The 14,302-nt window shown below is 32.5% G+C and overlaps 1 protein-coding gene across 2 annotated transcripts; it reads right to left on the bottom strand.

Annotated features, from left to right (window-relative positions):
- Positions 1 to 152: 152 nt before the first annotated feature.
- LOC117927976 lies at positions 153 to 6,218 on the bottom strand. 2 transcript variants are annotated; one of them, XM_034847718.1, is made up of 3 exons: positions 6,186 to 6,218; positions 666 to 774; positions 153 to 580 (listed from the first exon to the last, which is right to left on the bottom strand). In XM_034847718.1, the coding sequence occupies exons 2-3, from the start codon at positions 757 to 759 to the stop codon at positions 435 to 437; spliced, it is 240 nt and encodes a 79-aa protein (XP_034703609.1). In that variant the 5' UTR covers positions 760 to 774; positions 6,186 to 6,218; the 3' UTR covers positions 153 to 434. The 2 variants fall into 2 exon arrangements, with proteins under 2 accessions (XP_034703609.1, XP_034703608.1); XM_034847717.1 differs by lacking the exon at positions 6,186 to 6,218 and adding an exon at positions 2,444 to 2,570.
- Between the last annotated feature and the right edge of the window lie 8,084 nt (positions 6,219 to 14,302).

Here is a 14,302-nt window from a genome sequence, read left to right as displayed (position 1 = left end):
GCTTGGAGGAGTCAAAAGTTGAAAATGAAAGTAAAGAAAGCTAAAACCTTCACCATCTTGGGGTTGGCTTCAAGTTCAGACTTCCCCCTAATTGACCAACCCATTTGGTATTGAAACTTAGCCCCTGGGATCAACTCAATAATAATGTATTATTCAGTTAGAAACGCCCATGTTTTATTTCAGAAATGAATTCATCTAGTCAAAATTCCTAATAGGAAAATTTGAATCCATGCATCAAATAACAGACCAAAAACAAAATGAGCATTTTCCAAAGAATTGCTACAGCAATGGTTATTCATCCCTGATGAGGTGAAATTGGGATTGTGGGAAAATTATGGGCATTGCTTGCAGGTTGGTTCCTCCTAGGAAGATGAGGCTTCACAAGTCCAAAGATCAAAAACAAAATGAACAACTAATGTGCTGAGCATGCACCTTCAAGATCGAGAATGGTCCTTGATAATGAAATTCTGGCGTCTGATAGGGTTCAACGCAACAGGAGGCCCTGCAGTTCGAGGCCAAGCATTGGACCTCTTATCAGTTTCTTCCCACCATTCCTCTGAAACAGTTTTGGTAGTTGTACCTGGTTAAAAAATCAATCACACAATCAGACCACAAAAACATTTTAAGTTGCAAATAAAAACTTCAAGAAAATTACCAAAACTCACCTCCAAATAGCTTGCCATCAGAAACAGAATGGTCGCATATATATGCGATTGCAAAGGATGCAGCAACAGAGCCAATGATGTACTTGGAAGCCATGTTAAAACTGTGACACTAAAGGAAATATAGGCAATGAAAAATAAATGTGTGCCAAAATGTTGATCCATTTTTTTAATAAGAAACAAAGCAATTTATTAAGAATAAAAGCTCAACATAGGGAAGGAGAAAATATATTTCAAGCAAGAAAACCCAAGCCTTAATTCAACCCAAGAATAATCCAGATTAATGGTCCAAGCTAGGACAAAATAACAACAAATTAGCAGGGTTGTGAAGTTATACTCTTTGCACTTGCATAATAAAGACTAAATAACAGAGGAGTTATAACAAATGGAAAACTGAACAATTGATCAGACCAGCTTCAGCTATGAAATAATTTTTAAAAAGTAAAAGAAAAGATATGGAAGAGCAGAAGAAGACCGCAAAAATGTGACTTAGCTAAGAATGCACAAGCACTGGTTCCAACAAAGGATATGTTGCTTTGTTGGTATGGAAGTTCCATGGTAAAAGACTTTGAGTTCAGAAGCATAGGTTCAACAAAGCTAGCTAACAAATGGACCTTAGTCCAAGCAAAGCAAGTCCACATATCTAAAAAAATTCTTTCTAGAATTAAATAAATTTCCACTAAACAAAAACATCACCGTGATCCTTTCACACCCCATTTAAAAATAGAGTAATATTGGGGAATTTCTTTCGAAAAAAATAAAAAAAGGGGAATATGAATTCATGTTTGGCTCTACACATAACAGAAACAAACAATATTGGCTCGACAAAAACATTAAGACAACATGTGGTAACCCCATAGCCACTGACCTTGCTAGCAATCTAGTATGGAACATGAGGAACCTTCCCATCATGGGAGGGAGAGGTAGCATATTCCCAACCACATTTGTTGAATTGCCATGCAATAGACATACAAGACAGTATTTGCAGCCAGATTGTGAAGCATAGATAGCGAGATGATACCCGAAATCATTATTGTATAGCCTAGCAATGCACATACAAGACTGTATTTGCAGCCAAATTGTGAAGCATGGATGGTGGGATGATAGCCAAAATCATCATTGCATACAACAAAATGCCCAGCTGTTCCACCCACAACCACTACCACACCACTTGAGCTCCCATACCACACCAGCATTAAAATCCAGACAGCAGTATCAAATATCAGTTTTTACACATTTTTAAGGAAGGAAAGCACGTTTCCAATATATATATATAAGGCTCCTACTACAGCACTGAAGAGGTATCTATCGAAAAGTGCAATCAATGGGGTTGATTCACGTGTGTATTTAGATCCCCTTGCTTTATAGCTTTATACTTTGATTCCATTGCTTTATACTTTATGACATTAAAACTCAATTCAGCCAATTCAAATAAATTAAATTTGGGTGGTCAGCCAAGTGTGCAGGCCCCAGTTTTCGCAGACCCCAAACAAAAAAAAAAAAAAAATCCCAAAAATTCATCACCTTTCTATTCCTTGTCCACCATTTTCCAAGCAACAAAACAGATCACTAATCCCACAATCAAATCACCAAAAGAAAACAAAAATGGAAAATCTAAATCAAGCGATGAAACCGAAACAAACTGTGCAGGAATGAAGGAGAAAACCTGGAATTGATGAATTCAAGAAATGACCAATCACAAATCAAAAAATCCTAAAAACAAGTAGATAAATAAACATATGAAGAACATCAAAGCTCTGGAAAGAATCAAAGAAACTCACATTCGTGAGCAGATTTGGGGAGGCTGTGATCTGTAGGGGCTGGGACTTTGTCAGCGTCCATTTATAGGGTGGCTTTCACCAGGGAATTCGGAATCCAGTGTACGCGCCAGATGTAGGTTTGGTGAATGAGTAACAGTCTTGCAACACGTGTACTACATGGGTTGGTATAGTCCCTTCATATTAACATACTTAATATGTACCCTTAATTTAAATATTTATCATTTTTTTATTTTCAATTCAATTTGTTTCTTCTTTTTCCTCTTAATTTCTTTTCTACCAAACAAATCAATTAAGTAGTTTCTAATATTCATTGCAATTTCTTTCCAATGATGCTTGTAGAATGAAATGCTTGCTCATGAGGCAAAATAATAGATCCCTTTCATTTCTTTTGTTAAGAAAAAAAGAAAAAAAAAATAGGGAGAATTGTGTTTTGGCCCAGCTGGGTCCAAAAATTAACATTTGGTCCTCCAATCACCCATATTTAAGCCCAAGACTCAAACAAAGTATGAAAATTAAGATGAAGGATATTGTCTTTCATTAATTCCTAAAATACCCTTATCCCTTATATGCCTACAAGTGAGTGTGAATTTTATTTTTTATTTTTTTTGTTTTTTTTCCTTTTCTATTCCCTATTAAATATTACTCATTTCTAACTTTTTTTTTCTTTTTATTCCAATATATATTTCTATTTTATGTCAAATAAAAAGCAATAATATTTTTTTATTTTTCATTTTTAAAGATATTGAATCTTTTTGCTCTTATTAAAAGCAATGATAAAAATTTTGGGATTTTTCATTCAAATATTTTTTATCTTTTTGTATTTATCTTTTAGTTTAATTTTAATTTTTTATTTTAAATTTATATTACCCTTTCATCTATATTTTTCTCTTATTTTTAATTATTTTTTATATTTTCTACATTAACCATATTTAAAAAAATTTTAAAATTAACTATCACTTCACTTTATTATATATATAGCCTTTTAATTTTTAATGTTTTTATTTTAAAATTTTTAAAAAGATAAATTTGTTGAAAAGAAATAACTAAGATATGAAGTTCTAATATTATATTAATAATTTTTCTTATCTAAATAGATTAATGTAAAGTATTTTGACCCACAACAAAAAAAATTGTCAATACAATTTTTTAGTTAAACTTTAAAAATTAAGTTTCAAATAAAATATATTATATAAAATTTTATCTAAAAATTATTGAAAGTGGTATTTAATTTTTTTATTTATTGACTTTCAAACTTATCTAATTATTTACTTGAAAGGTAATAGAACATGTTTACAAAAAAAAAAATTAGTTTTTCATTTTTTAAATAAATGAGTATAAATATATTAAAAGAATTAAAGATAATCTAAGTAAAAATTTTGATAAATATGATTATAATTTTAAATATAGATTCATTTGGATAAAATGTCACAAAATATATATATATATATATATATATAGTGAAAAGAAAGAACATTGTTAAAACTATAAAAACAAAATATGCAATTACAAAATTTTGATGATGAAATTTAAAAATAAAATTCAAAACAATTCTTGAGTGGGGGAAAAATCTTTGAGTGGAAAAAAATAGGAAAGTTTTTCAAAATCACTTGAAATCCATAACAAAAAGTAATCTTGTACACCCTTGTACAATTAATAAATTTGTCTTATTCAGTTAGTGTAATACCTTTGTACAATAACTCAAATAACTCAAAATTTTATTTCTTATATGTTAATTTTTGTAGGGAATGTCTTAATGAAATAGTTTGGTAAAAAAAAGAAAAAAAAAACTATTAATAATCCTCTTAATATCAAATTCAAGTTGTTTAAAAATCGTACAAAACCTATTAGGAACCTTATACACTCTTGTACACTTAGCACATTTCCCTTGTACAATTAGTATAATATACTTTTGTACAATGACACAAATTTTATATTTGTCATAACTTAAACGTATTTTCAAAAAGAGACAATATAGAAAATAAAAATAAATAAAAATAAAAACTAGAAAAATATTTTAAAACTAAACTCAAATATAATTTATATAATTTTTAGTTATTTGTTTTCATCTAAAACAAGTAAATATACTTTTCAACCCTTTTTATATAAAAATAAATAAATAAATCTCTACTATGTATTGATATAATCCACTTCTAAAATTAGGTCATATGAAAACATTTTAATTGAGTACTTAAAATAAAAACTCTCCATCCATTATTATTTTAATCGAGTACTTAAAATAAAAACTCTCAATCCATCCACTTTCTTTATTTTTCTTTTTCTTATTTTAATAAATTTTCAATTAATTCAAATCATTAAAAAAAATCCTTAATAAACAAATTTGTAGCATTTCATATAACTTATTACTAAAAGTCATGTTCAAAAAGTTATTAAAATAAGGAAGGAAGAAGATTAAAAAAAAAAATTGAACTTTTTATTTTATAATAGTAAAAAAAAACTTTAAAATACTTTTTAGTATAAAAAAAAAAATTAAAATAGTGAATATATTTATTTTAAATGGTATTTTAATCATTAAATTATTTACTTCTAAAATGTAAACTATAAAAATAAATGTAAAAGATAATTTTTATTTATTTAAATTAATATTTTTTTAGAAAATGTTTTCCAAAATAGTATTTGAATCGTTAATATAATTTTTGTTTATTTATAATTTAAAAATAAAAAATAATGTAATTTTTCAATTATTTATAAAAGAGATTTAAAAAAATGAAAAATCCAAAAATGGTTAAATAAGAAAGAAGAGTGGCAAGTAGTAGAATAAAGACAAAAATAAGTCAAGTGGGTATTTTTGTCAATTACTATCTCATATCCTTGGGCTTAAATATGGGTGGTTGGAGGACCAAATGTTAATTTTTGGGCCCAGTTGTGCCCAAAACACAATTCTCCCAAAAAAATATCATTTTTTAAATATTTTATAAAATATAATAAAAAAATTAAACAAAATATTCTATAAATAAATTTATATTCATGTATTTTAAATAATATTCATATATATTAAAAGGTTAAAAATAAAGATTTTATTTTAAATTTATGATTCTCAATTGTTTACATGGTATTAATACTTATTATCATATTGTTTTTAGGTATCATTTATAATAGATAAGTTTCTTTGTTTTTTTTTTTTTGTTACGTAATATTAATATTTATTATCTTGCATTTTTAATAATAAATTTATATTGGTATATTTTTGAAAGGCTTAAAATAGGTAGGTTCTATTTAAATTTATAACTTTTATTTATTCACTTAATATTAATAATTATTTGATACAAAATGGATTAATAAATTAATAATAATATTGGGGAATTTCTTTCGAAAGCACGTTTCCAATATATATATATATATATATATATATATATATATATATAAGGCTCCTAGTACAGCACTGAAGAAAAAATCCCAAAAATTCAAGTGTGCAGGCCCCAGTTTTCTCAGACCCCAAACAAAGAAAAAATCCCAAAAATTCATCACCTTTCTATTCCTTGTCCCAAAAATCCCAAGCAACAAAACAGATCACTAATCCCACAATCAAATCACCAAAAGAAAGAAAAAAATGGAAAATCTAAATCAAGCGATGAAACCGAAACAAACGGTGCAGGAATGAAGGAAAACCTGGAATTGATGAATTCAAGAAATGACCAATCACAAATCAAAAAAGCCTAAAAACAAGTAGATAAATAAACATATGAAGAACATCAAAGCTCTGGAAAGAATAAAAGAAACTCACATTCGTGAACAGATTTGGGGAGGCTGTGATCTGAAGGGGCTGGGACTTTGTCAGCGTCCATTTATAGGGTGGCTTTCACCAGGGAATTCGGAATCCAGTGTACGCGCCAGATGTAGGTTTGGTGAATGACTAATAGTCTTGCAACACGTGTACTACATGGGTTGGTGTAGTCCCTTCACGGTAAGGGATCTAATTAATTAGAATTTTTTATTAACATACTAAATATGTACCCTAAATTTAAATATTTGTATATATATATTTTTTTCAATTCAATTTGTTTCTTCTTTTTCCTCTTAATTTCTTTTCTACCAAACACATCAATTTAGTAGTTTCTAATATTCATTGCAATTTCTTTCCAATGATGCTTCTAAAATGAAATGCTTGCAAATTACTAGTCATTCATGAGGCAAAATAATAGATCCCTTTCATTTCTTTTGTTAAGAAAAAAAGAAAAAAAAATCATTTTTTTAATATTTGATAAAATATAATATAAAAAAAAAACAAAATATTATATAAATAAATTTATATTCATGTATTTTAAATAATATTGTGGACCCCGTATTTCGGCTCAATGCGTTTCCCACTCGATGGCGAGCTCGATTTTTAATTTGAAAAATTGATTTTATTGATTAGGAAAAATGACTTGGAGTCGCCACTTATTTTTGTTTTATTTTTAAGAGGGTAAACAAAATAAGAAAGAAAAACCCTAAGTGTGACTCCTTATTTGGAAAAGACGGTCTACGAAAAACCGGATTGGGTTCGGGGGTCAGGTTACTTATCGGGAAGGTACGGTAAAGACCGTAGCACCCCTTTAAGTCCCTAAAGTCGGGTCTCTACTAATAAAATGAAGCAATCAGGGCAATGGACGAGTAAAACAGTGAGTACCCAGAACTATCATGCACACATAAAAGTCGAGACACGCATAAACAACGATTAGAGGAAAAATGGGTACACACCTAGGCAACGAGCCACCATGCGCTATCAATAGAGAGGGTTAGTGCACAATTTAGGAATAGTCGCAGGTATGTTAGAGAGTAGGGTAAATCAATCATGTATGATAATCAAAGCAATCAATCAATCAATCAATCATAAAGTCACGTATGTGGGGCCCCCACCAAAGCCCGATTTATATTGCATGAATTAATCTCACGAATCCCATTATTTCGGAATTATGAGGATTCATCATTCTTGCTTGTGTAAAAATTAAAAGAAATAGAACATTATTTAAAAATCAGAGTGGAATTAAAACTGTTCGAGAGAAAATTGGATTTCTGAGATTTATTTGAAAATTGAAGTCTCGAAAATTATTTGAAGACTAGAGTCTTGAGAATTAAATTTAAGAATTGGAATTTTGGATATTAAATTTGAAAGAAATTAGAACTTTGGAAATCGGAAATTAAGTTCAAAAATTGGAATTTTGAAGATTTGTTTAAAATGGAATTTCAAAATAAATAACTAAAATAATAATAATAATTAAATAGATTAATGTGAATATCGGAATTTCAGAAATAGCAATTTAATTCAGAAATCGAAAGTTTTAAATGAATTGTTTAAAATGGAATTTTAGAATAAATAAATAAAACAATAATAATTAAATAAATTAATGGGAATACGGGAAATTTTCGGGATTAGGAACTTTCGGAAAATTAAATTTAAAAATTTGATTATTAGGAAATTAAATTTAAAATTAGAATTTTAGAAAATTATTTCGAGAATGGCATTTTTAAAATAAATAAATAATAAATAATAAATAAATGAATAAATTTGGGACTTTGAAATTTTAGGAAATTTTAAAAGAGTTAATGGAGAATATATATATATATATATATATATATATATATATATATATATATATATATATATATATATAAAAGAATAAATAAAATAATCAAAGAAACAAAACTTTTAACATTAAAAATAATAAAATAATAAAAAAATGATAAAAGATAAAAAAAAACAAAATGATGGCACGTGGCCATTATAAGCTGGAGGGCAAATCTTCCATTCATTTGGCCGCCCATGCCCATTGCTTGTGAATGTGTAATATTAAAAGAAAAGGAAAAAAGTGGCAGGTACCCAATTTATAATATTATACACATATGCCTGAATGGATTCTTGTCAGGAGACTGAAACAAGATGTGGCGGCGAGAATGGAGAGGCTTTGCATCCATTTATGAAGAATAGTAGAGATGGTAAAAGCTATAGTGCAAACTTGGCCTTACATATTGTGTTTTTCTGTTTGTGCAGGTTCAAAGGATGCGGGGTGATGAAGGCTGGCTGGTAAGGTTAGTGTTACTTCAATTTCTGTCACTAGTATTTGATTTGTGGGAAAATGAGTTGTAGTCCAGCTATTAGGATAATATTGGATGGATGCATTGTTGGTCTTTTAATTACTTTAAATGTCAAATGTCAAGCAAAAAGAATAAATGAGCTAAAGTGGAAGCTTGCAACATTAGCATTTTGTGGTGTTTTTTTTATTTGTTTATTCATTCAAAGATATGTCTGTACACGTTGGGCCATTATAAGGTTATATGTCTTTTATTTTATTGTTTTCTTATTGTTTTCTTAAACTTTTGATGCCCAAATATTTAATTTTTAAAATTTTAATGTTAAGATAATTTTTCAAAACTCTAGTTTTAATTTAATTTTTCGAAACTATCATTTTTAAAAATTTAATTTTCAAAACTTTGACTTCCCAGACTTTAATTATTTTTAATTATTATTATTATTATTATTTTAAATTCCATCTTTAATTAACTCTTCCAAATTCTGATTTTCAAATTTAATTCCCAACTTCCACAATTCTAATTTTCAAATAATTTTTGAAATTCCATTTCTTTCAAATTTAATTTCTAAAACTCCCATTTCTTTCAAATTTAATTTCCAAAATTCCCACTCTTAAATTTAATTTCTAAAATTCCATTTCCTAAATTGAATTTTTAAAACTCCAATTTCTTTCAAATTTAATTTCCAAAATTTCATTTATTTTTAATTCAATATCCAAAATCAAATTTCTTGTAAATTTAATATCCAAAATTCTAATTCTTAAATTTAATTTTCAAAACTCCGATTTTCAAGTAATTTTCGAGACTCCAATTTTCAAATAAAATTCAAAAATTCAATTTTCTCTTGAACAATTTTAATTTCACTCTGGTTTTCAAATAATTTTCTATCTTCCTTGATTTTATATAAGCGTGAACGAATTTTTCATAATTCCAGAATAATGGAATCTGTGACATTAAGTCATGCTAAATAAACGGGCTTTGGTGGGGGCCCAACATGGGTGACTTTATGATTGATTGATTGATCGCTTGCTTTGATTATCATACATGATTGATTTACCCTACTCTATGACATGCTCGAAGTTATTCCTTAATTGTGCGCTAACCTCACTTCTTGATAGCGCTTTATGGATCACTGCCCAGGTACGCATTTACATTCGCTCGGGTCATTTTCTGTATGCATGTTTAGATTCTCATATGTGCATGATCACTCTGAGTATTCATTGATTCCCTCATCAATTGCCATGATTGCTTCATTTTATTAGTAAAGACCCGACTTTAGGGACTTAGAAGGGTGCTATGGTCCTTGCCGTACCTTCCCAATAAGTAACCTGACCCCCGAACCCGATCCGGTTTTTCACAGATCGCCTTTTCCAAAATAAGGAGTCACACTTAGGGTTTTTCTTTCTTATTTTGTTTAGCCTTTTAAAAATAAAACAAAAATAAGTGGCGACTCCAAGTCATTTTTCTTAACCAAATAAAATCATTTTTCAAAATGAAAATCGAGCTCGCCATCGAGTGGGAAACGCATGAGCCAAAATGCGGGGTCCACAAAATGGCGACTCCACTAGGGATGTTTAGAGGGTCAAGCTTGAACTTAGGATGAAGCAAATGTGGCGTTTGATGAGTCGATTAGTGAGTACCTGTCTCTTGATTGCACATTGGGAGTTTTTGATGCATGCTTGGATATTATGTTGTGACATTGATATGATTGATTATTATGATTGGGACTTAGGATGTCGTTTTTTCTGTGCTTCACTGCCAGATTAGTTTGGTACATTGACATGCCGATTATCATAGATTACTCATCTTGTTTTGCTTGGTATAACGATTTCGTTTCTTCCTGATTATTCTGCTCACTACACATGCATAGACTCACTATTGTACATCGTTTGACTTGCTGTGATTGTCTTCTATGGCTTATATATTATCTTGATCGTCTTTTGAGCATGATGTTCGTATCGCTATTCATCCTGATAGTCATAGCTTTTGTGTGGGCATGAGTGATATATCTTGTACTCTGCTTGACTGTATGATGCATGTTTGTCCTCCCTCTGCATGATTGCATGTCGCTTGTCTATGTGGGACACACACCTATCCCCTTATCTCCAAATCCCTAGACTCGATCGACATTTGTTTTCCTTGATCTCGTATTTGATACAAGATTTGTTGCTTCGTTTGCTCTTCGACTGAGCTAGTGACCAGGAGTAGGGTCTAGCAACGGGCTATATCTATGTTTGGGAGCATTCTGGAGGTGGTCGACATATTGATGCTGATTGAAGTCCGAACTTTGAAGACTTGTATAGCCCAGAGCTAGATTTCAGGATATTTGTGTGGCCAATGTGTTTTCTTTTTAGCTTCATAGGATTTTCGGATGCACCCACACCACTCACTGTGCACCTTAGATCGTCGATGAGTGATCATAGTTGTGAGATACGCTAGCCATTAGGAGAGCTTTCACCATAGGAAACCCCCTGGGATGTCGAGGTAGTGCATGTGTGGAGGTGATGACCACCTTGCATGGAAGCGCCCCGTTTCTTCGGAGACGTGCAGAGGGTTGCGTATCGCCGAAGGGTACGATCGCTTCTACTAGGGATCCTTTAAAGTCCACCCATATCCATTTAGAGCCACCTTGACCTCATAGGTTGAGCCATAGATCCTTCGATTAGGACTCCCTCCCTACACGTGGGTGCATCTGAGGGCCTTCAGAGCCTCTTTAGTTACAGTTCAGATATGGTATTCCCTCTTTTTAGTCTCCAGTTGAGAGTACTCGGAGATCGGTATGAGTTTGAGTATCGGTTGGATCGCATTTCGTCTCGTCGCTCTAGATTATGCTTTTTACTTGAGGAGTTTATCATGTTTTCTCCCTAGGGTTTTCGTTCTCATTATCTTGGCTTGACCCATCCTTTCACTTTGTTGACACTTACTTGATGCTTTGGGACATGCTCATCTATCATGATCATCTTTTTACACTGTGCACCTATCATGGGCTCAATACCTCATTCTTTGTTTGATCTTTAGTTCGATTTTCGACTCAACGCTCATATTTTCATTACAGAAAGGTGAAAGGCACGTTTTTACATTCACACTTTTTTTTTTCGAGAGAGTTGCCTTGATCACCTTACCATTTTTTCTCTTATGGAGCTCGAGTCGAAAGTTGAGTTAAAGATATATGTTTATTGATGGAGTATCGATCTCGTGATAGTGTGTTTTTCACACCTCTCTTTATCTCGGATTATTGATGGAGATTCTCTGGTCACATTTGCAGCCATCTCACAGGGGACACCTTTATGACCTTAGAGTTTCTGTCATATTTCCAGTTTTAGATTGCCATCACAGGACCGTATTTCATATGATGTATTGTGCTTTTGATTTGAGACATATTTTCACTTATGCATCATGATCACTTTGGCCTGAGCTATCATGGAGGATATTGAGCCTATTGACCTAGGATCAGGAAATCGACCTAGGGAGTTCGAGACTGTGATCCATTTCGCTTTTTGTTCAGAGCAGTACCATATTCATATCCATACCCTGACTCTATGGACTTGACGACCTACCCATTTTGAGCCTGACATGACACCATCCTTTGGTACCATCGTACGACTTTACTACCCTTGTTCGCCTTATCATGCTACAGTACCATTGCCTTTCCTTTCCATCATTTCCTTGATCTGACTAGGTAGAGTCCGAGATAGTTAGACCCGAGGTGAGCTGTACACGATGATAGATGGATCATGATGAGAGAGTGGCTTGACTGTTTGATGATATTGTTGAGGCAGAGGGATCGCCATGGAGCATCTGGATTTGAGTCATTGCACGTGACTTTAGAAAGTCGGGATGACTAGAAATGGTGATTTTGTGAGATGATGGTGAGTGGCTTGTGATGATAGAGTGAGATGATTTTCAGAGTACATTGATGGTTGTCATAGAGCATCAGTGGGAGCTTTCGCACGATTTCAGAGGAGTCGTCATGACTATGTTGGATGGATGTCAGTCTTTAGTATTGGCCATGTGAGATCTCGAAAGCACGATGTTTGAGGATGTGGTCAAAGGATGGGTGGCCATCATTTCATGAGCCTATTTACTTTATCACCCTCGCATATAGAGTTACCCGTTGCTAGCCCTTTGAGCCTCGCACGAGCATCATAGCCTTTTCTTTCATCACCTCATTTACCTATTACACCGGGTTGGGGACCCTGTAGTGCTTGCATGCTATGATTGGATACGTCATGAGTTCCAGACCTGACATACATATTCAGGCCTCATTCATCATTCTACATCATGATATTTTGCCACTTGGACATTATTTCATCACTATTTTCCGATTTCACATATCACCACTTGTGATATTCGTTCACTATCTTTTCTTTCTTCATTGCTTACTCGACATTATTCATGTTTCACCTTGAGTGATGGTTTCTCACACGTCATTGCATGGAGGATTGTCACGTTCCTCCCCCGTTCGCCTTATGGGCAGTGGTTCAGAGATGCTATTTTGAGAGGTTGTCTTGTTAGTGAGGATTCATGTTACATTCGTATGTGCAGAGGGTTTGATCATTTGAGTATGTATTTTCATGGGAGTTCATTCATTATTGATCAGAGTATGCGCAAAAAAAAAAAAAAAAAAACAAAAAAAAACAAAAAAAAAAACAAAAAAACAAAAAAAAGAAAAAAAAAGAAAAAAAGAAAAAAAAAGGCGCATTCTTCATTGTATCATTCTCCATTGGGCATGTGTATGGATGTGCCAGTTTGCTTTATTCGATTTATGTGTCAAAGAGAGTTCGTATGAGAGCTTATTTATGAGATTCTATCTTGGTGTATATTTTGGGTGAGAGTATGAGTCATCCATTCGATTTTTGTGAGAGAGACGAGCGACTTTTCTTTAGTATCTCTGGATCCTTGTTCTATCCATCATTCCATCTATTTCGGATGTGACTACTTTCTATGCTTTGATGCAGGTTGACCATCACTCATTTTTCTATCTCTTTGTTTTCTTGTATCCTTATTTTATCCCTCCATTCCACTCTACCTCATCTGATTTCTTTCTTTTCTCATCATGCTTGATGTGTGACTTGGGTTCAGCATCCACACATCATACTTGTTCATTCGATGTGACCATTCATTTATCATCACTTTTCGTGTGGGGACCCCTAGGCCCGGGACTCATGACGTTTTCTACACATTGCATCTCATGCACGAGGGGTATGGGGGATTATATCATTGGGATCTTTGAGCCTAGTTTCCTTTCATTTCTTTCACCCTATTACCTTGGCCTACGTTACGTCCCGTGTCTGAAGACCACCCTGAGGCCACGACTTCACATTGTGTTTGACGGCTCACACATGGGCAATACTCGAGCTTGGTTGGTGATTATTTCTCGGAGCGTGGTGGATGAGGAGTCGAGGTGATAGATTACACTGGGGCATACCCCTCGTATTAGTGATGGATCTTCAGAGGCGATGTTATCTACACTGGGGCATACCCCGCTCATCGATGACGTTTTCTTTCGGGACGATGCCTTGCACTGAGGCATAGTCAGTTCACTTCTTCACTTGGATTATGATGGATTAGCAGTTGTTGGATGACCCTACACTGGGGCATAGCCCTTTCAGAGAGCGTTTTTATTGGAGATACAGTCACTCTACTCGATACTCTACATTGAGGCACACTCTACTCATCGCTGGTTGATTCTTGAGATGATGATTTATTTTGAGGCGTAGCCCTCTCATTGGTGACAGACTTTGATTTTTCATTGGAGCATAGTCACCCTATCAGATCCTGTACACTGGAGCATATCCATTTTTTTTTAGGGAGATCAGATTGGTTTTGGAC

Source organism: Vitis riparia, chromosome 13 (assembly GCF_004353265.1).
Source record: "Vitis riparia cultivar Riparia Gloire de Montpellier isolate 1030 chromosome 13, EGFV_Vit.rip_1.0, whole genome shotgun sequence".
Classification (NCBI taxonomy): Eukaryota; Viridiplantae; Streptophyta; class Magnoliopsida; order Vitales; family Vitaceae; genus Vitis; species Vitis riparia.
Note: the sequence above shows the minus strand (reverse complement) of the source record. Positions and strands in the feature narration are given on the sequence as shown.

Bases quoted from the DNA above. Each gene is read 5' to 3' on its own strand.
- LOC117927976 (XM_034847718.1), bottom strand. From the start codon at position 759: ATGGCTTCCAAGTACATCATTGGCTCTGTTGCTGCATCCTTTGCAATC. The intron at 581-665 runs GTGAGTTTTGGT...TTTTTTAACCAG, and splicing joins TGATGGCAAGCTATTTGGAG to GTACAACTACCAAAACTGTT.